Source organism: Oryza sativa, chromosome 5 (genome assembly GCF_034140825.1).
Source record: "Oryza sativa Japonica Group chromosome 5, ASM3414082v1".
In the NCBI taxonomy this organism is placed as follows: domain Eukaryota; kingdom Viridiplantae; phylum Streptophyta; class Magnoliopsida; order Poales; family Poaceae; genus Oryza; species Oryza sativa.
Window position 1 is genome coordinate 1,711,238 of NC_089039.1, and position 24,127 is coordinate 1,735,364.

A 24,127-nucleotide genomic window follows, 5' to 3' on the forward strand; every position below is an offset into this window, starting at 1 on the left:
TTTTATGAAGTTGTCAAATATGTATATCTATTAAATTTTTACCGAACTCTGATAAATACAAATCCTACCAAAATTTAATAATATTCCCTCCTTGCCATATGATCCGTTACCATATGTAACATGTGGTCACCTCATACGTCATCATCGGAGAAGATTCACTTATATTAACAAAAATCACAATCATTAAAGCCCTCAAAATTCTAATTAAACTACTGTACTAATCACACCGAATTAGCAGCCCCTCCCTAAGCCATTCCCAACCATCTAGAATGAAAAATCATGTGGCAAGTAAATAAACGAGGAAAGAGAAGAAAATCATGTCTTGAAATGTTTTCTACACAATATCCAAGACATCATGTGACTATGTGAGATAAGTAGCATTAAATTTAAGTATGAAATAGTGATATTTGTATTAGAAGAGTAGTGTCTAGTACTAATTTCTTAATGACGTGAAGTTTATGGAAACTATATTAGTGTTTTGGATTGGGAATGGGATGCATCATCAACAGCAGCAGCAAAAGCAGCGCGCACTTCAACGGGGAGAGCCCAGCTGACGTGGCGTCATACAGCCACTGACGTATGGGCCCCACCCCACCGTTTTTATAACCTCGCCGCCTCGCCTCCCCCTCTCTATCATCTTCTCGCTCGCCTCTCGCTGTCTCGCACTCGCCGCCGCCGCCGTCGCCGCGCCTCTCTCGCCGGCGGGGAGGTGAGGTGAGTGAGCCCGATTCCGCGGCCTCGTGAGCCGAGCCCACGTATTGTCGCGTCAATTTTCCGCTGATTTTTCTTTCTTTCTTTCTTTTTTTTGTGATTCTCAAGGTTTTTCTTAGGTGTACGGATTTGATGGCGGTGGCGTCGCGGCTCGCGGTGGCGCGGGTGGCGCCGGACGGGGGAGCGGCGGGGAGGAGGAGGAGGAGGGGGCGGCCGGTGGTCGCGGTTCCGACGGCGGGGAGGGGGCGAGGTGGGGCCGTGGCGGCGAGCCCACCGACGGAGGAGGCGGTGCAGATGACGGAGCCGCTCACCAAGGAGGACCTCGTGGCCTACCTCGTCTCCGGGTGCAAGCCCAAGGAGAACTGGAGGTGAGGAGAGGAGATTCCCTTGTGTTTGTTTTTTTTTTCTTTGGTGAAATTGGATAGCTTGTCACTGCTTCACTAGTGGTAGTGGTAGGTAGTTTTTTCCTCTAAAAAAACTAGTGGTTGGTAGAATGGTTCGCATGGAGACATCATTATCGTATTGGGTTCGATGGAAATGTGGAATTGGAGAATTTCCTATTGGCATATCCTAACACGCTGCTTTAGCTACGCAATTGCAGTTTTAGTTATAGTTATAAATCGATTGATTTCGGGCTTTCTATTGATGACTGATGAACTGGTTTATATGGCTCTAGTACTCTAATGTTGGATAAACAAACTGTTTAGCCTTATGCATTGTTAATGCAACTGTTTGATCATTTTTTTATTGGTAATTTTAGCTGTGATTGTTATTCCTACCTGATCTGCTAGCACCATTCGTTGGGCATGAAAGTGCTGCTGGTGCCTGCATTCAGTTTTTGTGTCATTGGCAATGTCATCTTTTTTGAAAGAACTTTTTCCTTTTTGAAAGAACATTGGCAATGTCATCTTGTTTGTTCAATTTACTCCCGCTTTGTTTGATATGGAGTATTCCAGTTTGTTATTTTGATTATGCCATAAATAAATTTCTGATTTCACAGAATTGGCACAGAACATGAGAAGTTCGGTTTTGAAGTTGATACATTGCGTCCTATAAAGTACGATCAGATCCGTGACATCCTGAATGGACTTGCTGAGAGGTTTGATTGGGACAAGATAGTTGAAGAAAATAACGTTATCGGTCTCAAGCAGGTAGTATTCTTCTGTTATTTCCGCTATGAGACCACCTTACATGACTTAGACCAACAATTAATGTGGACTGCCGTAATTAATTCTAATGGAGAAACAAACAAAAAAATGACAGTTTGTTCTGACAATTTTAGTTTATCCCTTAACTCAGGCTACTTATATGGTTGCAGGGAAAACAAAGCATTTCACTAGAACCTGGCGGTCAGTTTGAACTTAGTGGTGCTCCTCTTGAAACATTACATCAAACTTGTGCTGAGGTCAATTCACATCTTTACCAGGTAATGTGCAGTGCATCCCTGTATTAACTTCTTGCTTTATTTGATTTTCACTTATGATTTGCGCATTGCCATGCCATATATATCTTCAGTCCGAAAGTTTTTTTGCCAGCAGTTGATCCAATCCGAAACGTCTGTTCTTGTAGGTCAAAGCAGTTGGAGAGGAAATGGGGATTGGATTTCTCGGAATTGGTTTTCAGCCAAAGTGGGCACTGAGTGACATACCAATAATGCCCAAGGTAGTTTTGGCCTTAGACCTTGTAAAGCTTTAGCTTTTCTATGAATTCAGTGTTGCCTACATATTTAACTTAACTTACGAGAAGGGTTCCTATAAATTTTAATGCTTCAGATTGTTTCTTTATAGGGAAGGTACGAAATTATGAGGAATTACATGCCTAAAGTTGGCTCTCTTGGGCTTGATATGATGTTCCGAACATGCACTGTTCAGGTGATTATATGTTCATGTACTAATTTTGGAATTCCATCTTAAAGAAACTTGCAAACTTATTGTTACTTCTCTAAACAACTTTACTTGAGTCATGAAGGTTAATCTTGACTTCAGTTCAGAGCAAGATATGATAAGGAAATTCCGTACTGGTCTTGCATTACAACCTGTGGGTACTTTTGTTATCTTCCCTGATCATTTACTTTACCCCTTGACATGAACCTGGTTTATTCATTTAATGGATCGTTGCCATTTAACAGATTGCAACAGCAATATTTGCTAATTCTCCCTTCAAAGAAGGAAAACCAAATGGGTATCTTAGCTTAAGAAGGTGATTGCTTTATTGCTTTTAAAAGTACATTGTTTTGTTGTATGAAGTTGCCAACAACATCATTCATGATCTGCAGCCATATTTGGACTGATACTGACAACAACCGCTCAGGGATGCTTCCTTTTGTGTTCGATGACTCATTTGGGTTAGTATCTATAATTCATACCATTCGACCCTCTTCCCCCACCCAGAACACTGGCAATGTGATTGAAAACCTCATTTTGGCCAAAGATATTTTATACATGAAATGAAGGTTTCCATGTAACTGAAATTCTGATTATAGTTCGTTTCTTTGATGCAGATTTGAGCGATATGTGGACTACGCATTAGATATCCCGATGTATTTTGTCTATCGTAATAAGAAGTACATTGACTGTACTGGAATGTCATTTCGGGTCTCTTCCTGTTTCTGTTACCTTAGTGCTTGTGCTGTTATATGCAGTAGAGCTTTGGCTATAGAATACAGAACTTGGTTATTAACTAGACTAACTGGATTTATATTTGTTTTGCAGGATTTTATGGTAGGAAAACTCCCACAAGCTCCGGGGGAGCTGCCTACTTTGAATGACTGGGAGAACCATCTAACAACAATATTTCCTGAGGTTTGCCCTTCAATTTGTATAGCACGATCATCATGGCATGTTGACACTGTATGCTTAATGTAATAACTATTTGTTCTTTTGTATTTGGCTTGCAGGTTAGGCTGAAGCGATATCTAGAGATGAGAGGTGCTGATGGTGGCCCATGGAGGAGATTGTGTGCTTTGCCAGTATTTTGGGTTTGTTAGCTTACTCCTTTGCACTTCTTTTGTATTTCTGTACAGTTTGCAGTGTGGTCATTGGTGTCAAGTAGAAGTAAACGCAAGGAGTTTGGACATGGGTACTGTAGTAATGTATATCTTCCATGTTCTATAGGAAGAATTTTGAACCAGTTTTGGAATTGGTATTTGTATACAGGTTGGGCTGTTGTATGATGAGGAATCACTGCAAAGTATTTCGGACATGACCTCTGATTGGACAAATGAGGAAAGAGAAATGCTAAGGCGAAAGGTATCTTGAGTTATTTGTGCTCTCTGTCCCTGCCAAGTTATATAATATACTGTTGATCCATAAATAAACTTTTGTTTTGCCTTACAATCACCAGTTTAACAGAATTATATAATCTTTTTTGTCAGAATAATTTGTAAATTAGCAAAGTAACCCAGGTTCGGAAGTTACAACATGCTACTAGAGTCACCTTGGCCTTACTGTATCTAATTTGATTAGGTACCTGTAACCGGTTTGAAGACACCCTTCCGGGATGGATATGTAAGAGATCTAGCTGAAGAAATTCTGCAGTTGTCTAAGGTTAGTAACTTTCTTGAATGTACATTCTTTTATAACACGGAGTGCATGCAGATTATAGTAATGCTCCTTTTTTTGTTATTCCAGAATGGATTAGAAAGAAGAGGGTACAAGGAAGTTGGTTTCTTAAGAGAGGTTGATGCAGTGATCAGTTCAGGTGAAGATTTCAACATTCCAGCATCTCTTTTCATTGATGAAGATATCAACATTTTCATGGTTTTGCTGCGCTCTAGATAACAAATGAAGAATTTAACTCTGTTTTCAGACAATAATTCGTAGCCTACTTTGTTGCAGGAGTGACCCCAGCTGAGAGGCTGCTCAATTTGTACGAGACGAAGTGGCAACGCAGCGTCGATCCTGTCTTCCAGGAGTTGTTATACTGATGCTGAGAAACCTCTTACACAGCAAAACTGGACAGTCTGTAGATGTACTCCCCCATACAGAAAAAACCTCATATCCATTCTATTTCATGCCTCGGCAGCTAATGTCCGCCATCCGTTCTTCTTGAGCCTGAAGAGGGAAAAATAACCGCCGTGCAGCAATTCAGCTTCACGGACTCAATTGTTTCTGCCTCCTGGAACATTTGAGGTCGGAAGCCTTTGTAGGTGCTGTCTTTGTTGGGGCCTTTTACAACTTCCGATTTCCCTCGTCAACAGGGAGATGGGACAAACCACTGTTTGTACCAGACCCTCTTTTGTTCCTGATGATTTTTGTATGAAAAATAAGCCCATCTGGTGCATGATGGAAACTATATATATATATGGTTCCAGAAAATGTTGGAATAAGTATTTGACAAGCACGTGGAGTGAGTTCCATCCAGCTAAAAGAAATATCTTGCAGATGTAATGGCTGGTGTATTTGGTGGTCTCCATGAAAGTGCCTTTTTATTCGGTACTTATATGACTTGACTGGTTGTTTCCTGCTGCCTTCCTTTTGGACCTTTCTACCAATCTATATATGCTATCCTGATAGGAACTCACCCTGTCATTTTGTTATATGACAAGTAATCAGATATTACTGCATGGTTTTCCAAGATAAGATGGCTCTTCTTATTATTCCCTGCGCCTATGCCCCATCTTTTATTTATTTTTCATCAACAAGCTGGTGAATGATGTTGCATAAACGAAATTTCGTCGTCTCAAGAACATGATCAAGTTTGTGCATTGTTAATGTATAAGCAAAAAACAAACGTGTGAGGCGTGCATATGCTCTCTTCTGACCAAGCCCGTCTTACTGTCCTGAAAGCACGCACGCCACCACCCACCACCAACCCTTCCCCACTCGCACCTACTCCCTATCACTTACATGTGGGACCCACAAGAAAGAGGAACATACGTGTGTTGTGCATCTCCCATGCAAAACGGGCCAAGATGTGCTTAATCTTATCGTAGTGTTTTACTGGAAAGAAATACGCTTCCAAAAAATAAGTGCGTGTAAAGAAAGATACCAATGCAACTAGCTAGGCATTAAAGACAAAAAAAGGATAATGAAAAGCACATAATTTCTCCATCGAAGCTTACTATCAGTAGTGTCTGTATCATCCACGGCATCTTAAAAACTAGAGTACACACGGCAAGTCGGTAACACTAACTGCTAACTCTCTTATAAGTATCATGTATTGTCTGTAGCGTCCGAGTTAAATCTTGCATATGTCGCATGTATTCTCTTCTTATTAACTCACAAGTGACACATCAACTATCAGTGGAGAAGATAGGAGGGGCGAGCAGGGGTCTCGTCTCCCCTAAGCCCCTACAACTACACTATATTTGCTCTAGTTTTTGTAAAATTTTAAAAGATAAGTATCGTTGATCTCTCCGTCAAATAAAATTTAGTGTTTCTTGTTTCGCCACTTTCTCAACCATTTGCCTATAGTAGAGTCGTTGAACTCTGTCCTAGTTGAAGTATTGGGAGCTCTTACATATGCCCCATATTTCAGCCTTATTCATATCTTCAAAATCCTACACATCAATCTGGTAGATAGTATTGGTTCCCCGAGAAAAAGAAAACTGTTAAAAAGGGTAACTGTCACTGTTTGATACTTGATAAATTTCAGACTACAAGCTCTTAATCTTTTATTAATAACTCTTGAAATGATATAATTATACAACATTAGACATATAAAAGAAACTCAACTAACGTTATATATAGAGAGAGATATTCCCTCTAATCTAATCTTAAAATTTAGCCATTATATTTCATTCTCACAGTAAAACTGACGAACCGTTGCCAGCAAAACTAGCAGCTTGGGATATGGATAAGTGCCATTGATGTGGTGCTGGAAACGTGGATGCATGCTATCAAGATTTAAACCTTGATTTTCACGAATATTACATTAACTTTTTTTTTGCATCTTTTAACGTGTGTTAGAAAATAAATTTTATGTGTGAGTATAGTATTACGTGTGTAGTGATGTGCGTCCGTGTATGTCTGCGGTATAACAACTAAAAGAAAATAAAAACACACACCTCTAACCAGGGTTTACATTACCGTCGGTAACCACGCGGTTACTGGTCTTACCGCGGGGTACGGTAATAGAAAAACCACGGTAACCTCCTTAAATTTAAATAAATTTGAAAAATAATTTGAATTTTTGATAAATTTTACACGGTTTTATATGGTTTTTCACGGCTAATGTGGTTACCGTGCTTACCGCCGAGGCGCGGTAACCCCGGCCCTTGTTTGATCCAAAGCGTGATATAGGCCATAGCCGCCTCCACACAAACAATCACGAGGAGCAGCCAGCCGATCTTCCGCTTCAACACCTAACCCCCAATCCCAAATTCCCAATTCCAATTCCGTATTTAATCCCTCCATTTCCCAAATCCCCCAAACCCGATTCCACCCAAAATCCTCCTCTCCGCCTCCGCCTCCGCGCCCGCCATGAACTCGCTCCAATCCTTCCTCGCCCTCAACCCGCCCGCCGCCGCCGCCGCCCTCGGCGGCGCGCGCCTCCGCCCGTCGCGCGTCACCGCGTGCCTCGCCACGCCCACGCCCACGCCGCCGCCCCCGACCTCCGCGCCCCTCGCCCCCGCCGCCGCGGCCGCGCGCCGCGAGCTGTCCGCCGCGAGCCGCGCCGTGGTGGAGGACGAGGCGAGGTACATCGTCGGGACGTACAACCGCTCCCGCGTCGTCCTCGTCGCCGGCCGCGGCTGCAAGCTGTACGACGCCGACGGGCGCGAGTACCTCGACATGGCCGCCGGCATCGCCGTCAACGCGCTCGGCCACGCCGACCCCGACTGGGTCGCCGCCGTCTCCGCCCAGGCCGCCACCCTCGTCCACGCCAGCAACGTCCAGTACACCGTCCCCCAGGTCAGTCTCGAACGCGTCACGCCCACCGCCCACCACGTGTTCGACGCATTGTCCAACCCACCTCTCGTCACGCCAAGCTCACCGTGATCATTTCTTTTTTCCGCGTGCAGGTGGCGCTCGCCAAGCGCCTCGTGGAGGCCTCCTTCGCGGACCGCGTCTTCTTCGCCAACACCGGCACGGAGGCCAACGAGGCGGCCATCAAGTTCGCCAGGAAGTTCCAGAGGGTGGCGCGCCCCGACGGCGACGCGCCCACCGAGTTCATGTCGTTCACCAACTGCTTCCATGGCAGGACCATGGGGTCGCTCGCGCTCACCAGCAAGGTCCAATACCGGGAGCCATTCGCGCCGGTGATGCCCGGCGCGACGTTCGCCGAGTACGGGAACCTAGAGGAGGCCAAGAAGGTGATACAGTCTGGCAAAATTGCTGCCGTGTTCGTCGAGCCCGTGCAGGGCGAGGGTGGGATCCATAGTGCCACCAAGGAGTTCTTGCAGGGGCTGCGGGATGCCTGCGATGAGGCTGGAGCTCTCTTGGTCTTTGATGAGGTATGAAACATATTTCTTATATTACTCCTTATGTTTAGTATGCTGTGAATTGGTGTTGATTGAGTAATCCATGCTAATCTCACAAGTTCAATCCAAATAGTATAAAACTATTGGTAACTACTTCACAATTTGTATTAGAACAGATGGAATTGTACAAAGTAAAAGTTGTTAACATGCATTTAGTTTAGACCAGAGATCACATTCCATAGGAACCTGCATTTTCATACTTATTCAAATCAGTGCAAATGTCCTAAGCTGTCGATCGTCAATGAACAGTTCTGAAATTCTATGTCTCTGTTGCATTCAGAAAGAGGGCGCTGATCTAATCTAACACTCCTGTTACATGGTTACTAAACACAGGTGCAATGTGGTCTGGGACGCACAGGTTACCTCTGGGCGTATGAAGCCTATGGAGTACTACCTGACATTATGACCTTGGCAAAGCCATTGGCCGGTGGTCTCCCCATTGGTGTAGTCTTGGTCACCGAGAAGGTTGCTTCAGCAATAAACTTCGGCGACCACGGTACCACATTCGGGGGAGGCCCTCTTGTTTGCCAAGCTGCATTGACCACATTGGATAAGATCCAGAAACCTGGCTTCCTAGCAGAGGTGGCCAAGAAAGGAGAGAACTTCAAGCAGCTTCTCAGTACCAAGCTGAGCGGAAACGCCCATGTGAAAGAGATCCGGGGGATCGGTCTCATTGTCGGCATCGAGCTCGATGTCCCAGCGGGTCCTTTGGTTGATGCGTGCTTGGATCGCGGTGTCATAGTGCTGACAGCTGGTAAAGGCAATGTTGTGAGGCTGGTGCCGCCACTCATCATCTCGGAAAAGGAGCTTGAGCAGGCTGCAGAGGTGATAAGGGACTGTCTACCTGCACTTGATGCCTCTACCTCTTAATGTAAGCAACATCCTTAGCAATGGAGGCTAGAATGATCTTCCCCTTTTGGGAAGACCCTTAGCAATGGATGTTAGAATGAACCTCCCCTTTGGGTGGAAGTTCAGATATAATGTGTGCCATAGGTCTACTTGTCGAATCTTCTTCCAAATTTTGGAAACAAATAATGATATCAAAATGTTGTAGTCCAATTGCTGTCAAAGTAAATGATTTCTTGGAGGCTCTCTAGATACTAGATAATACTATCTGAATTCTTCCTTTTTTCAGTTTTTGTCATTGACAGAATGCAGGAATCTCTCTCTACGAAGGGAGAAGCCTTGCGAGAATGCCGACGATGGGCGCGACGGTGACGGTGGACGGCTCGGCCTGCCGGAAATTCTGCCGGGAATCGTCGTACCGGTCATCGGCATCCGGCCCTCCGACGATGGCGCCGGCGATCACATTGGGATCCGGTGAGCCCTTGTTGAGGTAGTCGAACCCACCCTTGCAGGTGACCTTCGCCGGGCTGGACTTGATCGACGGCAACGACGCCGCCCGGTGGTGCACCTCCGCCGGGTACCTGCTGCCGTACCCGACCATGTAGCTCATCGTCTCGGGGTTCGAGCCGAGGATGTAGTCCACCTGCGACCGCACGAACGCGGTGAGCTGCGCTGGCGACCGCGAGGCGCCACCGCCGCACTGGAGGGAGGCCGACCTCGCCGCCGTCAGGTGGTCGGCGTGCACGGCGAGTACGAGGGACGCCAGGGTCACGTACTGCATGTTGTTCCATGAGTCCCACCACAGCATGCCGCCGGGGCTGAGCCTGGCTCCCCCGCCGCCGCCGCCATTGCCGCCGGAGTGCTGCACGAGGTTGCAGATGAACTGCTCCAGGTTTGTCTTCATCTCGGCGTGGCTGCCATCGGCCGGCAGCTTCCCCTGGAGGACAAGCTGCATAATGCAAGATTAATTAATTGTATAATGTTAACTTAATTCCGCAATCCAAATTAAGCAGAAATTAATTAACATGACCAAGATCGAATCAGGAGGAGGATAGGTTTAGTGCCTTGGTGACCAATGCCTGCGCTCCGACGAACTTGTCGTCCCAGCTGAACATGGAGCGCACGCCGCCGACGTTGGTGGCGCCGGCGATGTAGGCGCTGTACTCTTCCTCGCCGCCGGTGGCGATGTAGAGCCAGGCTGCCGCCCAGAGCAGCTCGTCCTGTTCCATTGTCATCAAGCGACCAAATCAAACTATCAATGACTTATTCATCAGAGCTGTCAGCTATCAGTGATCGTTATGCATGCCATTGCTACGCACCTCATCGCCACTGCTAGCGTAGAACTTTGCAGCTGATGGTACACTGTTGTGGTACAAGCCACGATGATTCTTGGCAAACTCAAACAACTGCAAAACAGCGTGTTTAATCGAGATAAATACTACTTATTCTGTTTCACATTATAAGACATTTTAGGTTATAAATAGATTTATGAATGGATTTATATAAATTAAATTAAATTGCATTGTGCATGTAAGAAACGTAGTACCTGTTTGGCGTGCAGCAGGAGCGTGGAGGAGAAGTTGGCGTCGGCGGCGGAGGCGAGCGCGGCGGCCGTCTCGGCGGCGATGTCGGAGCCGGGGCTGGAGGCGTTCACCATGTACGCCGTGCGGGGCGTGTCCATGTTCTCGGGGCGCTGCCAGCACGAGTGGTCGGAGTCGCCGTCGCCGACCTGCACGTACAGCGCCTCGCCGCCGCCGGCCGACGCGTGCGCCCTGGTGAGGTAGTCGGCGCCCCACCGCACGGCGTCGAGCGCGTGGCCCAGCTCGCCCGCCGCGTCGAGCCGGTCGCCGTACTCCACGACGCTCCACGACAGCGCCGCCACCGTGAACGCCATGGGGAACCCGAACTTGACGTTGTCGCCGGAGTCGTAGTAGCCGCCGGTGAGGTCCACCTGCATATCGCATTGCATTGCGTCAGTGCGCGCACACACGGACACGTTCGAGGACGGCGGCGAGGCGAGGTCAGGTACGCGGTGGTCGGCACCGTCGGCGAGGGCGGAGTCGGCGCGCCACTGGACGCGCTGGGCGGGAGGGAGGCGGCCGGAGCGCTGGCCCTCGAAGTAGAGCAGCGACATGGCGAGCGCGGCGCGGTAGTCGTGGCCATGGGCGTCGCGCACCATGCAGCTCGTCGCGATCACCACCAACTCTATCGCAGCCGCAAGCATCGCCCAGCTTCTTCTTCTTCTTCTTCTTCTTCTTCTTCGATTAATTTCTTGGATTCTTTTCGTGCTTATAATTTAATTTAATACTTGCTGTGTGTGTTGATCTCATAAGGAAATGGACAGGATGATGATGATGAACACGCTTGAATCCGGCATAAATGCATGCATTGATTTTTTGGAGGTTTTTGGGAGATTTGTGATGTTCAAATCAATCTCATTAATCGACAATACCATGCATGCATGCATGCATTTATACCGTATTTGTATATATATACAATTAATTCATTTCCAACTACCAGTAGACTTGTATTGTGTATGGATTATATGGGCAGAGTGAAATCAGCACAGAAATCTTTTTAAGGATGAAAGAAATGCATCAAAAGTCCTCTTGTGGATGAACCAATTACGGAATTATTACCAATGATATGTATATATCCGCTGCGATTTGCGTAATGACATTCTCATAATTAATTTAGCTTCAAAATATTTCAGGTAATTCAATTTAATACGCTGATAACAGTAGATAGAAGGAAGTATACATGAGATCGAAAAAATATTGCTCAATTTTCAAACTAGCAAATGCTCTGAATAAGTTTAGATCGGCTGATCAAATTGGATATCGCAACTCATCATTCCGTGTTGCTGCAATGGGTCGTATGTCTGAATGGGCTAACCACTCTCAGGCCCACTTTTGTTCCCTACAACTTTGCTTTTTTGTTTTCTTTTTCCACATCCCTATTTTCCTCGTCCTTTTTGTTTGGCAGCTTGCGAAAAAATAAAATTTATAATTTATATACCAATTAGTCCACTGGTTGGGACTTGGGAGTTCAGTTAATAATACTTATTGTTCATATTCAAACTTAGATTGCTCGTGTAATTTTTTTAAAAAAAATGTAGATACCTAAAAGTATGTCATATGAACAAGATGTGTTACATCATTTATATATAAATAATATAATCATAAAACTTTTACTATATATTATGATCTAACCATTAAAAAATGATTGGTGGTTAAAGTCAAAATTGCATTGGACAACAAGGACATATATTTGAAACCATGGGGAGTTTTTCTTTTTGTGTTCTTTCATACTCCCTCCATTCCATAATATAAGGCACAACCATTTTTTTAAATGTTCCATAATATGCATGCATGCATATAGGTCATTAACTATGACATTTTCTCCATTAAATTATTACTTTTTTAAATCCTCCACTCTCATGTTCTCTAATTCTATTGGATGCATGCATTGTATTTATTAGGATGATCCAAGCTACAAGATGATAATAATTATTTTCTTGGTCTTTGGGTTAAGGGTGATTATGCCTTATATTTTGGAATGGAGGGAGTACATAATTAGCTAGGTTTTGACCCATCATTTTGGGTTAATTTGCAATATCGTGCTATAACTCATGGTTATCCCGTGCAATAACCTTATCAGTTTTTGAAACCTTATGATTTTTAATGGTAATCTCACCATTTTCACGGATTTTGGGGATCTGAAATGTCTTTTTTTCAGTGTTTATAACTTTTTTCAATATCGAACAGTTCATATCTTGCTTTTCTGTTGGGGGTTAACCGTTGTCTCTTAAAACAAAATGAATTGTTTGGTAATAAAAAAAACACTTCTAAGTAACTTATATACAAATAAACGAAAAACATCCTAACTGAAAATTCCATCAAAGTTTTAAATTACAGATTTAATTTAACCTATGTATGGTACTACAAAATAAGCTGACTGATCGACGATATATATATATATATATATATATATATATATATATATGTATATATATATATATATATGTATATATATATATATGTATATATATATATATATGTATATATGTATATATGTATATATATGTATATATATATGCGCCTAAGTCAAATACCAGATAGCTTTGATTAGTATACCTTGGACGTATCAAAATCATACTAAAAGTAAAGAAGATATACAATCCAATTTGTTGATTCAATATAAGATGATAGGCAATGCATGGCGAAAATTGATATTGGAAAATGAAAATCAACGAGAGAGCAACTCAAGCCATTGGCGATATAAAAGCCTAATGCGGTGCCAACTTTGACGGCTTACGCCATCCAACGGGTTTTAAATTTTAGGGTTTGTTTGGTTTGGAGCCAATTTTTACCATACCAAATCTTGGTAGTGCTAAAATATTGGCAAATTTTGGCATTAGCAGTATTCAATTTGAAATATTGTGGGTATAAAAATTTGTAGCAAACCAAACATGCACTTGCTTGAAGTTACCAAAATTTTGGTAGGGTAATAAATTGGTACCAAACCAAACAAGCCCCTAATGACCACAAATATTACGTATATATAGACTTTTAACATGATTTTGATGAGACCAATAATGTGTCACTGGTTTCCATCATAGTGCCCATAAATATTACATACATGTGGGCTTTTAACATGGTTCTAATGAGATCTGGAATATGCCACTGGTTTCTGTTTCTTAAAGCATATGTAAGGGGACGTATTTACAAAGGTGTGATGAGTATGATATTGGGTGTGTAGTGATGTTTGCGTGTGCATCTAAAATACAATCATAAAGTAAATAAATTTTTTTTGACAGATTAAACTACCGTTGGCACGTAGTGATGGAAGCACTAATGAGTAATGACTATCATGAGCGGAAAGCACGTTGTTTGTTTAGTACTCAACTTTCGACCGCTCTCACTGTCTTTTTTTCCCCCTTTATTATTTTTTTGCACGGTGCATGCTTGCACTACAAAAGCTCAAATTGCTTTTCCCATCCTCTCAATTAAAACAAATTCGTTTAGATTTGAAAATAGAATTATATATGTTTTACAACTCTAATGCTTTGATGGGCAATATAAATTAAAATAGAGGTTCTTTTAATTTTAATCAATTACAGCCATAATAACTCTAGGTTGGTGTAAGGACTTTGAAACTGTCTACAACTACTTGTTATGATCCTCAAGAATATGTAACCACCACCATGAGTAGAGCTGTATGCGCAATGTACATAAGATTACCCTTTGGCCGAGCGAACCAAGCCATATAATTGTTTGACATAAGGCTGATAAGCCGTTAAAAAAAAACTAAGAAACAAACAAACAATTTAACGACAATACTTCTATTCTTAGCGATTTTAACACAACATTTTCTCCTCCTCTGTACCTTGTTTGTAGTTGTCTTACTATGATTCAAAACTTAGTTCCAAATTATTTGTCACTATTAAGTACTCCCTCCGTATTTTAATGTATGACGCCGTTGACTTTTCAATCAACGTTTGACCATTCGTTTTATTAAAAAATTTTGTGCAAATATGAAAATATTTATGCCGTGCTTAAAGAACATTTGATAACGAATCAAGTCACAATAAAATAAATGATAATTACATAAATTTTTTGAAAAAAGATGAATGGTTAAATGTTGGAAAAAAGTCAACGGCGTCATACATTAAAATATGGAGGTAGTACTTACTTGTCATATCAATCATTTCACATTTAAATTTCTTGCCATCTTACCTTAATCACACTTATATTTGTAACCATATATTATTTAATAAGAAATGCTATATTTTTTTAAAAAAATCGTAATGTGTGTCATAGAACTAGAACGAGTAATGTGGGACCGATGTAGTACATAGTAGCCCATGAGGCTTCTTAGGTATCTCAATATAGTAGTAGTAATAAATAAATACTCCCTCTATCTCACAAAGTATAAATTTAGTATTGTGAGTGAATAAATTACTATGGGCATGTTTGTATTGGAGCCGATTCTTGTCCTACCAATTATTTGGTAGTTTCGAATAGTACTTGTTAGCTATTTAGCGGATTGAGGTTAAATCTTACCAATTCAATAGAGATAGAAACAACACAACTCTACCAAAATTTTAGTAGTTTCAAAACTTGCCTAATATTTAGCATTTTGGTAGGGGCTTCAAACCAAAACAATCCTACGAAAGATAAAAGAAATTAAGGTAAGATTAGCAGTGGTATGCTTCAGATGGCCATTCATCTTGGTAAAGGTGAGACAGAAAGGTGCCCTGCTCTCTCGTGCTCACGGACGGCTGAGTCATTGCTTACATCATCTATGATGTGATGTAATCCTAGCATCAATACTGAATTATTGATGTTCTCAAAAGAAACACTGAATTATTGATAATACAAACAAAATTTCCATCTTATTTTTTTCTCATTGAAAATCCACATAATTCCATTGGTGAGGATTTGCTAGCACTTCTCTCTTGGATGGATGCCAATATTTTTTCCTAACATGCATAGTGACATGGCAACTAATACTAATGCTGCTGTTAACCTTAATAAAAATAATAATGTAATGGTTGCTGGATGGCCATTGTAGGGCACATGTGGTTGTGATCAAGCTCTATTAATTAAATTTTTTGAGAGGGAAGGTTTGTGGTTGAGTTAGGTAATTAGTAGGTTCACGCCAAGGAAGGTCACAACCAAAATGAGGAGCCTCGTATACGTCCACTACTATAGTATATTATCACCTCAAAATCGCTACGTGCACACATGCATTGTCATGGATGCTTGGTGGCTAAGTTATCATATCAATCAACTACAACGTGTAGGCCACTTGGTGCAAATACAAGGCAGCATGTTCTATGATCAGCTGATATCTGGGGCTGAAGGTTAATGTTGGGTGTGACAGTTAAATGGCGCAAATTGTATGGAGGTGAATAGTATAAGATGTTAAATGACACGAGTTGTATGGAGGTGAATAGTATATCATTTTTCGTAATGTTTACCAATCGATCGATCATAACATATTATATTAGATATTTATACCGTTTTATGGTATGTAGATTAATTTTTTTCCAATATATAGCATGCCTATTGCAGATCGATCTTGCCTCCATGGTAGTATTCGAGGTTCCATCGTGATATCCAAGCCAATGTGGTCATGTAGCGCTCCCAAACAAAACATTGTGTAAAAAAACGATGACGGTTACATTCTAGTTCTCAACATCTTCTTTCGACTTCTATATATGTATATATAAACACACCTTAGGATGTGTTCTTTCCCCCATTTTTCCAACCCATCTCTCTCGTTTTCCGCGCGCACTCTTTTCAAACTGCTAAACGGTGTGATTTATTAAAAAACTTTCTATATGAAAGTTGTTTAAAAAATCATATTAATCCATTTTTAAAAAAAAGTTAATACTTAATTAATCATGCAATAAAACGAACTTCGTTTTTCGTGACGGGGAGGGGGTTCCCCAACCCCCTCCTCCAAACACAGCCTTAATAACACCTGGATGATACAAGCAAATGATTACAACTACAAATCTTGTAGTAAAGAAAATTAAAGGTGAATGCTGAATTGCCAATGAAGATGCAATGGAATATGCCTTGCATGGGAGATACTATAATAGTATTGTGAAGAGGAAAAAAATAAAAGGAGATATTAAAGCAAATGAAAAAAGAAAAAGAGAGAAGAGCTACTAGCTAGCAGCTGAGAGAGGGTATGCATGTGGTTGTGTGCAGAGAGCAGTGTGGCAATGAGCTGTGTGTTGTGGGTGGCGCCGCAGACAGGATGTGCGGCGCGATCTGTCGCCCGTCCAAAACAAAACATCCTGCGGCCGCGTCATCCGCCGGTGGACGCCGTACCAACTTGCGTCGCCACCCACCCACCCCATCTCCCCGTTTTGCTTCCCCCTTTTACCTGGGGCCAGCCCACTGTATCTAGTACATACCCATGGACAAATAAAAACCACGCATGGTTTAATTAGGCAGAAACGCCAACAGTTAATGACCATCTCCATCTCTCTTCAACGCTTTGATATTTTGTTTGCCTCTTGATTACTTAAAAAGTGTATATCTCAGTTTACCTGAGATATTTTTGACAAGGTTTTATGATTTATTTTTTTTCTTATTTGTCTAAGTTCGCATGTCTATAGCACTGTGGAATATCGGTAATATCAACCTACAACGAGTAATATATGAGAGGAGATCTATTACCGATTTTCTTTTAATTTTAATTTCTATGATGTTACATATCCTGTTAATTAGTATGTACCATATGAAAATGTGATGTGATCGTGGTTAATTAAGAGGGATGCTTTGCCTTAAAACAATGTCAAGGAATTCTTAACCTTTTGGGTGGAGTAATCTATACTATTTCTGCCCTATCAGTCATGGCAATAAGAGGTAAATAGGAGAAACCAGCAGCACAAGAAAAGATACTACATATTTTTTCTTGAAAAATTCAAAGACAAGAAAAGCAAGGCATCTAGAACCAGAATATCCTCCAAGCCAATAAGTCATTATCCACCCCCATCCAATTGAGATAACTATTACGTTTCCTTTCCCTATCATAATTCTCCTCGCAAAGTTTAATCCTCCTACCAACTTATAGCTGGTTTTGATCTAATCATCTTTGGTTCTTTTTTTCCTTTCCCTGAAGAAGGAAGCAGGGATAATTTGGTCAAATGATCCATTCATCTTCTTTTTTTTCCAAGAACCCAAACAGCTCTTCCCTTGTGTAATTAATTAAATTAGTAATTAAGCAGGATGGTTGCCAGATTCTACACGTTTCATCCTTTTTATCAGGGTGGTGGTGCCTTCTTGACAGCTTCCTTTCTCCAATGGATATGGATTGCATTTGAAACATGTAATTGGTGGGTAAAATTTGGAATTTTTTAAGAGCAAAATTTGGGGAAATTTTAGTAGTGGCCAGGACCAGCAGCGGCTGTGGGCATATGCGCGTTGTAGGGCCGGGTCACCGTCACTTTGTCCGCCTCGGTTGGTCATGGGTTGCTTCGTCTGGTTCCATTTGCACTTTCACCCTTCTAAAATTTCTAATTTGTTATATTAAAAAGTTATAATTTCTTTGTGACAACATTTAACCGTTTACTATTATTGGTGCTACATATGTTAAACCTCTAACTAGGCACTATTTTTTTTTCAAAAAATGAGGATTGTTAAACATAGGATTGGCTATTTACAGGTGAAGTAAATGCAAAAGGATTCATCGTTTTGTGTAAATTAAATTGATAGTAATACCCACAAATTCTTCAAACAATAAAGCACCTTTACATTTTTCTTTGTTGGAAACTAATCTCACACTGCAATGAAACTTAAAACTTAAGATAAATGCTTGTAACTACGTCGTCTGACGATGTCGAGGAGTGATCCTCTCTAGCGGGAGATCGTGGGATCCCCCTTTCGTGAGTTCGGCCGGGGGAAAAGGCCCGCCTTTGGAAATCTCGTATCCGCCCCCTAGATTATCAGCTAGTGTGCACACCACAAAATTATACAGGTTCGGGCCGCTATGAAGCGTAATACCCTACTCTTGTTTGTATGATGATTCTTCTGTGCTTGTGAAGCCTCTGAATCTCCGACATACAAGCTAGGGTTAAAGAAGCTTTGGATCGGGGATCCAGAGTTCGATCCTTTTCCCGCTAGGCATGGTCCTCCTTTTATACTCTAAGGGGATACCACACATGCTGCGAGAGCTACCTAGGGAGAAGGGAAAATATTCTCTATATTAATTATATATCTTGTGCCTTAGCTTGGAAACCGCATACACGTCGTCTCGGTCGTGGGGCCTACCACACCACGCCGCCTGACACGGGGGACACCCCTGTCAATCCCCCATTAATAGATGGAGAATTATGGTGGTGGTCCTCTCATGGGGAGGACCTCGAATGACCCTTCCGATGGGACGGGTCATACCTACCTCCACTCCGCCGGAGGCAGATGCGACGTGGGGGCGCAGCTGTCTGTCCAGTCAGCTGTGACCGGTGACAGGCCGGTCACAGACCGGTCATTCCTGACCGCCGCGCACCAGTCGGGCACACCGCACGTCTTCTCCTACCGCATTGAATACGGCAGGGAGCAGTTGGGGCGCTGCAGTCATTAAAGGAGGTTCGGCTTCGGCCTTCTCCCCGCTTGCTCCCCCCGCCAGATGGCGGATAGGCGAGAGCCTCGGGGTGAAGCGGTACGAGGGCCCGAGAGGTACGACGTGGCACCCCGAGGCCTCGGGGCGAAAACGTGCGAGGGCCCGAGTGGCACGACGTGGCACCCCGAGGCCCCCTGGCCGCTCCCGCGAACCGCGGGGTACGGAAGTAGGACCAGGCTGTAGGTCATGCGCCAGGATGGGAAGGTAAATTCCCCTCATTCCGCATACCCTCGGGCCCACTTCACCGACAGACGACAACAAGTACTTTTAAAATAATATATTCATTTAACATCGCTTATGTTTTAAGGGTGTGTTTAGTTCACGCCAAAATTAAAAGTTTGGTTGAAATTGAAACAATGTGATGAAAAAGTTGGAAGTTTATGTGTGTAGAAAAGTTTTGATGTGATGAAAAAGTTGGAAGCTTGAAGAAAAAGTTTGAAAATAAACAAGGCCTAAATATCAGATCAAAACACACTCATCCTACTAAAAGCCTGGAGACGAGCTGTAACTTTCCAAGGGGTAGTACAAAAATACCAACTTTCCTGGGTATTAAAACAAAAGAAAAGCAAAAATAATACACATTGACAGATGAGTTAACGCCCGTGACAGGCTGGCACACGGAAAACGCCGTCCAGTCCAACCTCCCATTTTTCTCCAAATCCCCAAAATGCCCTCCTCCCCAGCTATAAATACACCCTCCCAGAGCCCTTCTAAACCTTCCCCATCCGTCTAATTGCGCCCCTTATGCATTAGAGCCCCCGGAGTCCCCTCTGTTTCGCAGATAAGTCCTTTGGTTCCCATCTTTTTATTACATTCAGGTCCTCCTAGTTTCTTTTCCTTTCGAGTCTACTCCTTGCATTCTTGCGAGGAAGCCCCTCGGGTTGGTCGAATTTTAGTTTCCACTCCCTCTCCTCGGGGAGTCGTTGCTGTTCTTGTTCTTGGTCGAGGTTGAGGTTGGTGGCGTAGATCCGATCTGAGGAATGTTTACCTATCCTTTCCTCTAACGTTCGCCGTACTCCGATGAAGTTGAACGTGCTCCGCCGCCGCCGTTCCCACTCCTTCTCCGTCGCCTTCCTCTACTGGTTCTACGTCTTCTCATGAACTCATCGCCTTCCTCCCAAGAACACCATCTCCAGCCTCTAATTGATTATATCTTGATTTCTTTTTCATCCTCCTACTAGTTTCTTTCTTGTGTTCTTTGGAATTTTTTTGATCTCTTGAAGAGATCCGGTTCTTGGATTAAGTTTTGGACAAGAACCGTACTGTGACCATGTCGTCGCCTTCGCGCCGGAGCTCCAGCCCGGAGAGCAACACCAGCGGCGGCGGCGGTGGCGCCGACGAGCGGAAGAGGAAGAGGATGCTGTCGAACAGGGAGTCGGCGAGGCGATCCAGGGCGAGGAAGCAGCAGAGGCTGGAGGAGCTGATCGCCGAGGCGGCGCGCCTCCAGGCCGAGAACGCGCGCGTCGAGGCGCAGATCGGGGCCTACGCGGGGGAGCTGAGCAAGGTCGACGGCGAGAACGCGGTGCTCCGCGCCCGCCACGGCGAGCTCGCCGGGCGCCTCCAGGCGCTCGGCAGCGTCCTGGAGATCCTCCAGGTGGCCGGCGCGCCCGTCGACATCCCGGAGATCCCCGACGACCCGCTGCTCCGCCCATGGCAGCCGCCGTTCGCGGCCCAGCCCATCGTCGCCACCGCCATGGCCGACGCCTTCCAGTTCTGAGCCACCATGGAGAGCTCGCACGCCATGGCCATTGGCATCAATGGCATGGTTGCAGCTGCATTACAACTAGTAGTACTAGCCTCTGTGGTTGTGTCTGATGATGCTTATTATGTTTAATTATGGTTTGCTTCATGTTGTTTTCATTAATCTAGACCATTAATAAGCAATGTGTGTTGTAATCTTGTCTAGTCTTATGTGAGATGTGTTCATCTCCAGTGCTCCTTGCTAATAAGGGTGGAAGAGAACAATCCGATTTGATGTAATTCTTGGAGAGCACATGTGTGCTGGTTTGTGATGTGATGAACTGATGATTGTAATATTTTGACATTGAACCTATGCTATAATGTTTGCAGCAATGAATCTATCCTTGTGTCACTGAATGGTTTTATTTGTTCCTGATTGAATTGTTTGGGAAGAATCCTGTGAATGATGTTGGTTTGGTGAGATGCTAATTGTTCAATGTCTTTTATGTGATGAATTCCAAGATGATATATGCCATTACATAATCCTATCTTGTTGCTGTGTGGAGAATGTAATCATATTTTATTTTTACATCCTTGAAGTATAGTTCGGCATCTGTGAGTGTTTACAGAAATGCTATCTTTGGTCCATCAACCTCCTTTTTCTAAAGTTGGTTGATAGGAACTTCCTTTCTTGCCAAAGCTGGTTCATCCAGGTGTTTAGTGCTTATAACTCTTATTAGCAAGATATGTTACCTAAGGCCTCAAAAGAAGCAAGTTGATCAGGTTCATATTAAAATCCATCCGTCCCTAAAAGTATAGCTACTTCTAGTGTCTAATTCTCTACCTATTGCTTCGACTGAATCAATTACAATCATTTTCAATTTAATTTCATCTCTATCCTTAAACCCCGTTATGTCCATTAAACATGAATTCACCTTTATTATTAAACCCCGTTCATGTAGTTCACAACCATCAAACGTTTCACTGTTTAATTTCATCTCTATTCTTAAACCCCGTTCATGTAGTTCACAACATTAAACATTCCTCGCTTAATTTCACCTCTATTCTTAAACCCCGTAAAAGACTATCCCAGAAGTGCTTATAGTTTAGAACAACGAGACTAGGTAGCAAATATCATTTTCCGTTTAATTTCACCTTTGGGACTGAGAGAGTTAGTACCAATTATCCAGCAACGATAACTAATCATTGAGAAAATATATGGTCGAAGATAATGCTTAGTTTTCCCACCATTTTCTTTGTTCCAAAATGTTCCATGAAAAATAGAGCTAGCTTTTCCAAACATTTTTAAAGCAACCCAACATTTTTCCGAAAAAGTGCCGCATTAGCGCTCTCTCTCTCTCTCTCTCTCTAAAAAACTAGAGTTTCCATCATTATCATTTTATTTTGATGGAATAATATATGTTCTTTCATCGGAATGATTGGTGGAGAAAGGAAACGAAAAAAATCATCCTGTTTCAGTAGAGTTGTACCTGGACTGGGCCTCCTGTTTGGGCCTAGGCCCACCCGACGTTCCGACGTATTAGTGCTATTTTGGAAAAAGTACACCGAAGGTCCCTCAACTTGTCATCGAGTTACAAAATCATCCTCGAACTGCAAAACCGATACAACGCATTCCTCAACTTACAAAACCAGTGCAAATCCCTCGATGGTTTTGACTCCGGTTTTATCCGACGTGGCAGCTGACTCAGCATGGGACCCACGTGGGTCCCACATGTGAGACTCTTCTTCCCCTCCCCTCTCCACTTCTCTTCCTCTCTCTCCTTTTCTTTTCTCTCACTTTCTTCCTCAGTCGGCCAGCGCAGCCGGCGGGGTGGGGAGGAGGCTGGTGGGGGAGGCGGGAGTCCGGCGACAACGACGCGGCGACGAGGCGGCAGGCGACGAGGCGACGACGCTGGAGAAGGGAAACGCCTGCATCCCGCCGCCTCGCTTTCGCCTCCCAGACCAACGGGAGATGGGGTTGGCGATGTTTGGGCACACGCCGTTGTTTCCATTACACCACGCCGCCGCCGCCGCCGACGACGACGACGACAACGACACCTCCCCACTGGCGATCGAGACCAGTAGAGGCACATGCGAAGTGGGTTCCCATGGCGCCATGATGGCAGGAAGCAGTGAGAGCGAGTACTACTCGGAGGAGGAGGTGGGATGGGAGGAGGAAGGTCTCGGAAGCAAAGGCGTGGAGGAGAAGAGGGAGTGGGCACTGAAGCGGCTCGACGACCTCGGCAAGCGCGGGGTGTGCTACCTCAGCCGCGTCCCTCCCAACATGAACCCGTCGCACGTCCGTCTCCGTCGGTTGCTCTCCAAGCACGGCGAGGTGTAGATGATTTACCTTGTCTAGTTCATGCCACTAGAGTTGAAGCCGTGTTCGATTCAATTTGGGATATGTATGGTGGTTAATTTCAAATCTCGGTGCTTATTCGAGAAACCTGGAAGCTGCAATTACTATCTAGTACTACCTCCATATTTTAATGTATGACGTCGTTGACTTTTTATCTAACATTTAACTATTCGTCTTATTAAAAAAATTATATAATTATCGTTTATTTTACCGTGACTTGATTCATCATCAAATGTTCTTTAAGCACAATATAAATATTTTCATATTTACACAAAAAATTTAAATAAAACGAATGGTCAAACGTTGATTAAAAAGTCAATGGCGTCATACATTAAAATACGGAGGGAGTATCTACTACTACGGCGCCGAGCGGAGCAGAACGGCTCGCCGACCTCCCCGTCCTCCTCGCCAACCCCGCTTCCTACCTCCCTGTCTCTTGCCGCCGGCCTCCCCGCCGCCCTCGACGGCCCCACGTGGCCGAGGAGCACGGCTGGGACCCACGTCTCCTTCTCCTCCTCCCCAATCTTCCCGCCTCCTTTTCTTCCCCAATCCGGCGACACGGCGGTGTGATCACGGTGAGGCAACGCGCATGATCAGTCGAGGGAGACCACAGTGAGGGAGCAGGGAACCCGCTGCGGTGCAGGTGAACGATGAGTTCAGAGAGGCCGCGGTCAGCGGATTCGGCAGAAAGCAGAGGAGGAGTCGAGGAGACCCGCAGGGCTAGGAGGCGAAGGCGAGTCGACGAATACAGAGCGTCTCCCTTATCCAGTGTCGTCGCCTCGTTGCCCGCCGCCGCCGTCTCGTCCCCCATCGCCGCGTCGTGGCCGCCACCGCCTCACCGCCTGTCGGGGAGTGACCCTCTCTAGCGGGTGATCGAGAGATCCCCTTTTGTGAGTTCGGCCGGGGGCAGCGGGTGAAATCCGAGGTTTTCGAGACAAAAGAGACACAAGGGATTTATACAGGTTCGGACC

The 24,127-nt window shown here is 44.0% G+C and overlaps 5 protein-coding genes across 6 annotated transcripts; 4 read left to right on the plus strand and 1 right to left on the minus strand.

The window, feature by feature from the left end:
• Positions 1 to 633: 633 nt before the first annotated feature.
• On the plus strand, positions 634 to 5,287 carry LOC4337696 (glutamate--cysteine ligase A, chloroplastic-like). Of its 2 annotated transcripts, none has more exons than NM_001402479.1 (16): positions 634 to 714; positions 820 to 1,079; positions 1,712 to 1,862; positions 2,030 to 2,137; positions 2,281 to 2,373; positions 2,499 to 2,582; positions 2,680 to 2,748; positions 2,840 to 2,910; positions 2,987 to 3,055; positions 3,212 to 3,305; positions 3,423 to 3,512; positions 3,608 to 3,688; positions 3,867 to 3,959; positions 4,176 to 4,256; positions 4,341 to 4,410; positions 4,548 to 5,287. In NM_001402479.1, exons 2-16 carry the CDS (start codon positions 844 to 846, stop codon positions 4,634 to 4,636), a joined length of 1,479 nt encoding a protein of 492 aa, NP_001389408.1. In that variant the 5' UTR covers positions 634 to 714; positions 820 to 843; the 3' UTR covers positions 4,637 to 5,287. The 2 variants fall into 2 exon arrangements, with proteins under 2 accessions (NP_001389408.1, XP_066166311.1); XM_066310214.1 differs by having other exon boundaries at positions 663 to 714; positions 831 to 1,079; positions 4,548 to 5,173.
• A 1,794-nt stretch (positions 5,288 to 7,081) lies between these two features.
• On the plus strand, positions 7,082 to 9,190 carry LOC4337697 (acetylornithine aminotransferase, mitochondrial). Its single transcript, XM_015784057.3, has 3 exons — positions 7,082 to 7,562; positions 7,673 to 8,104; positions 8,465 to 9,190. Exons 1-3 carry the CDS (start codon positions 7,134 to 7,136, stop codon positions 8,999 to 9,001), a joined length of 1,398 nt encoding a protein of 465 aa, XP_015639543.1. The 5' UTR covers positions 7,082 to 7,133; the 3' UTR covers positions 9,002 to 9,190.
• A 109-nt stretch (positions 9,191 to 9,299) lies between these two features.
• Positions 9,300 to 11,536, minus strand: LOC4337698 (endoglucanase 14). The gene is made up of 4 exons (NM_001420098.1): positions 10,524 to 11,536; positions 10,297 to 10,383; positions 10,042 to 10,197; positions 9,300 to 9,926 (listed from the first exon to the last, which is right to left on the minus strand). Exons 1-4 carry the CDS (start codon positions 11,199 to 11,201, stop codon positions 9,300 to 9,302), a joined length of 1,548 nt encoding a protein of 515 aa, NP_001407027.1. The 5' UTR covers positions 11,202 to 11,536.
• An 8,304-nt stretch (positions 11,537 to 19,840) lies between these two features.
• Positions 19,841 to 21,209, plus strand: LOC4337699 (ocs element-binding factor 1). The gene has a single exon (XM_015784058.3). The coding sequence runs from the start codon at positions 20,388 to 20,390 to the stop codon at positions 20,832 to 20,834; it is 447 nt and encodes a 148-aa protein (XP_015639544.1). The 5' UTR covers positions 19,841 to 20,387; the 3' UTR covers positions 20,835 to 21,209.
• A 1,366-nt stretch (positions 21,210 to 22,575) lies between these two features.
• On the plus strand, positions 22,576 to 23,267 carry LOC4337700 (pre-rRNA-processing protein ESF2). Its single transcript, XM_015783480.3, has one exon. It carries the CDS (start codon positions 22,770 to 22,772, stop codon positions 23,136 to 23,138), a length of 369 nt encoding a protein of 122 aa, XP_015638966.1. The 5' UTR covers positions 22,576 to 22,769; the 3' UTR covers positions 23,139 to 23,267.
• The last annotated feature ends 860 nt before the right edge of the window (positions 23,268 to 24,127 follow it).

Excerpts from the sequence above, each read along its gene's own strand:
- LOC4337700 (XM_015783480.3), top strand. The coding sequence starts at position 22,770 with ATGGGGTTGGCGATGTTTGGGCACACGCCGTTGTTTCCATTACACCAC.
- LOC4337698 (NM_001420098.1), bottom strand. The coding sequence starts at position 11,201 with ATGCTTGCGGCTGCGATAGAGTTGGTGGTGATCGCGACGAGCTGCATG. Across the intron at positions 10,384-10,523 it reads TCCTGCTGCACGCCAAACAG|TTGTTTGAGTTTGCCAAGAA; the intron begins GTACTACGTTTC and ends GCTGTTTTGCAG. Across the intron at positions 9,927-10,041 it reads CGCAGGCATTGGTCACCAAG|CTTGTCCTCCAGGGGAAGCT; the intron begins GCACTAAACCTA and ends TGCATTATGCAG.
- LOC4337697 (XM_015784057.3), top strand. The coding sequence starts at position 7,134 with ATGAACTCGCTCCAATCCTTCCTCGCCCTCAACCCGCCCGCCGCCGCC. Across the intron at positions 7,563-7,672 it reads TCCAGTACACCGTCCCCCAG|GTGGCGCTCGCCAAGCGCCT; the intron begins GTCAGTCTCGAA and ends TTCCGCGTGCAG. Across the intron at positions 8,105-8,464 it reads CTCTCTTGGTCTTTGATGAG|GTGCAATGTGGTCTGGGACG; the intron begins GTATGAAACATA and ends TACTAAACACAG.
- LOC4337699 (XM_015784058.3), top strand. The coding sequence starts at position 20,388 with ATGTCGTCGCCTTCGCGCCGGAGCTCCAGCCCGGAGAGCAACACCAGC.
- LOC4337696 (NM_001402479.1), top strand. The coding sequence starts at position 844 with ATGGCGGTGGCGTCGCGGCTCGCGGTGGCGCGGGTGGCGCCGGACGGG. Across the intron at positions 3,306-3,422 it reads GTACTGGAATGTCATTTCGG|GATTTTATGGTAGGAAAACT; the intron begins GTCTCTTCCTGT and ends TTTGTTTTGCAG. Across the intron at positions 3,960-4,175 it reads GAGAAATGCTAAGGCGAAAG|GTACCTGTAACCGGTTTGAA; the intron begins GTATCTTGAGTT and ends TAATTTGATTAG.